The sequence below is a fragment of the Nematolebias whitei genome, chromosome 3 (genome assembly GCF_014905685.2).
Source record: "Nematolebias whitei isolate Nwh7 chromosome 3, NemWhi1, whole genome shotgun sequence".
Taxonomy (NCBI): Eukaryota; Metazoa; Chordata; class Actinopteri; order Cyprinodontiformes; family Rivulidae; genus Nematolebias; species Nematolebias whitei.
In genome coordinates this window covers 17,230,918-17,234,512 of record NC_056500.1, presented here as the reverse complement: position 1 = coordinate 17,234,512, position 3,595 = coordinate 17,230,918, and the positions used below count along the sequence as shown (strand labels likewise).

The following is a 3,595-nucleotide window of genomic DNA, read 5'->3' as shown; positions in this document are numbered from 1 at the left end:
GGGAACAGATTTTCACGGGGGAGCAGAATTTCGCACAAGACCGGCATTAGCCCTTGGGTTAGCTTGTGTGAACGACTTTTTAATATTTGTTTGTGATCACACTGCACACTTACACAACATGGGATCAGATACGTTGACTATACGGCCCAATAATGCGCACAGGTGAGTTATCTCAAGTGATTATTATTGGTATTTTAAGTTTTTATTTAGCAAAGATTAGCTTAGCTAGCGCTCTTGCTAACGATAGCTCGTGCCAAAAACTCTCAAGCTTGTACCACATGTATAACGTATTACATTTCGTTTAAAACGTCGGTCTTTATTAGTAAAAGTTAAAATTTGTTCATTTATTCACTCTTTGGTAAACTTTATTTTATAACAGTGTATGTGTATGTTTAGCTTCCAGATATTATGTGTGTGAGCTGCAGGAAAAGTATTTACCTTGTAAACGCTTTATTGCATCTTGTTGTATAAATGCTTATTATGAATATATGAGCCTTTTCAGGAGCTGACACGTGTCCTCGTTTGTTATTCTTTTTGATCAACACCTTACAGGTTTAAACCAGCCATTGTGAAGGAATGCATTCATGAAATTGTGAAGGAGCGGCTGTCTGGAGTTCAGTACCAGCAGGAGAATGTCAAAGACCTGTCCAACTCACTGGCAGTCAGCATTAAGGACAGAGTGAAGTGTTAGTGTTACAATATTCCTTTTTATGTACTTTATCTTGACCATATTGTAGGAAATAAAATATTCACAATAACTTTTCACTTCAAAATGATTGTCATGTCATGTTAAAGTCTGAGAAGGCTGCAAGAATGACATGCTTGGTTGCTTAATTTTGATTTAAGTGGCTGAAAGAACAGAATGCAGCATCAATAAGTCAGTCAACTTTATAAAGTTTTATAAGTATTTGCATTTTTTTTTCTTTTAACTCAATCTAGTCAGTTCTACTGTAGCCAATTTAACATGATTTAATTGAGATTTTTTTTGTTTACTCTTGTATAATACAGTCATTTATACACTTAATGATACACATTTACTTTGGTTTGTGTGCAGCTTTGGGATTTGACCGATATAAGCTTGTTGTGCATGTGGTTATTGGAGAACAACGAGGACAAGGAGTGAAGTAAGTCATCATTTAGTACAATGCAACTGTTATTGTTTGGTAAAAATGTTGTACTGGCATTAGAGTGTGTTTGTCTTGGGAAAGTAAGTGAAAGTAAGTAATTTCAAGGTAACTGTAAAAAAAAAAGTGTTTTTTTACTATATATTCATGATATTTTTTGTGAAAGTTTTTGAATAGATTTGCATAAAATGCCGTTATTATCATTGTTACATGTGCAACAAATTAAAAAAATTGGCATCCAGTATGTGCATCATCCCAAAAATGGGAAAAATAAATTAAAATTTCTAAAATCATAAATAAATTACCATGCAATAATTATTACTGATCAATGAAATTAAAGCACAGATTCACACACTATATATGTTCTGTTTATGCTTCACAATCTATTGCACCTCAGGTTATATATTTTACTGTGTTTAACGAAATATTTGCTGTAGGTTAAAAACTGTTCTTGAATCTGTTTGTTTACCAAATATCATTGGGGTTTACATTAGTATTTTTTAGACTTTTTTTAAAAAATTATTTAAAATGATAGTCAGTATTCAATACATTCACATCAGATCAACGTTTGCAGCAGAATATTCAAATATAATCAACTCTACTTTTCACATTTACATGATATTTTTCTTTTTGGATTTTTGAGTGGATTTTAATTGTAGTTGTTATCAGGACATTTATTTATTTTATCATATATTTTGGCTTATTATTTGTCTAATATCAGTTTGTAAAAGGTAGTTTTAAAGTAGTGACGCTCATTAAATATTTCTGTGACATGTGTTTCCAGGATGTCCTTTAGGTGTTTGTGGGACGCTGACACTGACAACCATGTAGACGATGTTTTTATGAATGTAAGTGTTCAGTCAGATATGAACATTGTACAGCAATTTTTTTTTAAATCCTGGCTTTAAATCACCTTGTTGTCACTCTGTAGGACAGCCTGTTTTGTTGCGTGACTGTTTTTGGAGGTTATTACTACTGAGGACTTGGAGCGTGGATAACAGACAGCACTTTGGCGTGAAGAGATACGAGATGAGCGTTTGCGAGATGGCACACTTCATGTTCTAAAGTACTGGTGTGTGTAATTGCTGCATATTTCAGAGGCATCATCCAGCATCTCGCTGTAATTGACAGCTTGGCAAGAGGCTTATTAACAACTGAGAAGGCGTCTGTGCTGCACTTTGGGTGCCTGACTTGGCAGAGAAGTCACTGTAGAGGTCAGTGTTTGTCTACAATTGTCAACTCCGTATCCTTTTTGCTTTGGCTAGTGTCTTTGTAAACAGTTATTAGTCATCAATCTAATTAAACTGTTCTGTTTAACAATAAACAACTTTATATGTAGAGAATAAGTTTTTAAATCCCATGTTACAGTTGAACAAAAGACACTTCTTTGTCTTTATCGTGAACAGTTGTTCTTGTATGCACTGTACTTAAAACTTGTATTTTGAACTCAATGAGCTACAAAAATAACACTCATTTGTATTTTTTATTTAATAATAATAATAATAACAAAGTTAAATACTTAAACTCTCAATGATTGTACACCTTTTCTTGATGAAGAAATATAACCTCATGTCAGAGACTAAAGTCTCTTTGAAAAAGTCAAATATTTTAACATAAAATATAATTCCTACATATTTATCGTGATGATTTCACAGTTTTATTTGTTTTCTGGAGATATATTTGCTTGAACAGCTATAAAACAATCCATAAGAGATTTCCAAGTTTTTTTTATGCTGGAGGTTTTTAGCCTCACAAAAGCCTGATATGTTGCTGACATGCTTTTCCTGCAATTGTGTAAAATAAGTAGTTGCTGAAAGCTGAACATATACTGGACCCAGCTGCTCCAACTCTTTATTTTTGGAGATGGTTGGTGTCAGGGGAATTTTATCAACTAATGTTAAATTAATGTGTGTGAGTTAGAGTTGTTTTGTCTGCTCAGAGAGGAGCCTGCAGGCACACCTGATAAACTCCAAGGCCTTCTCCGAGTCCGTAAGCTGGAAAGCCGAGGTCGTCTTGACCTCGTCTCTGTCTGATAAGCGTGTATTAAAGCACTTCCTGCCTCACTGTCCAGTTGCAGATTCTCACTGACAAGGCTCAAAGTATGTACCATATTTTTCGGACTGTAAGACGCACATAAAATCCTTTAATTTTCTCAAAATTCGACAGTGAGTCTTATAATTCAGTGAGATGTATTAATTCTGGTGGTGCTTACTGACCTCAAACCGATTTTATGTGATACACGGCACTCAAAAATGTTTCGCTTAATGCACCTTATAATCCGGTGTGCTTTATGTATGAAAACAGACCCGTTCATTGATATTGCGCGTTATAATCCAAGTGCGCCTTATAGTCTGAAAAATACTCATGTCCTACCCTTGAAAGAAAACTGGATTGAAAAATATGTCATCGTGTGTGAGCTCCTTTATTTAAATAGATGATGAAAAAACATTTATTTTATCCAACAGTTGCGC

At 34.2% G+C, this 3,595-nt stretch overlaps 1 protein-coding gene across 1 annotated transcript; it reads left to right on the top strand.

The window, feature by feature from the left end:
- Positions 1-20: 20 nt before the first annotated feature.
- dynlt2b (dynein light chain Tctex-type 2B) lies at positions 21-2,316 on the top strand. Its single transcript, XM_037674578.1, has 5 exons — positions 21-162; positions 553-686; positions 1,055-1,124; positions 1,909-1,972; positions 2,056-2,316. Exons 1-5 carry the CDS (start codon positions 119-121, stop codon positions 2,101-2,103), a joined length of 360 nt encoding a protein of 119 aa, XP_037530506.1. The 5' UTR covers positions 21-118; the 3' UTR covers positions 2,104-2,316.
- Positions 2,317-3,595: the final 1,279 nt, after the last annotated feature.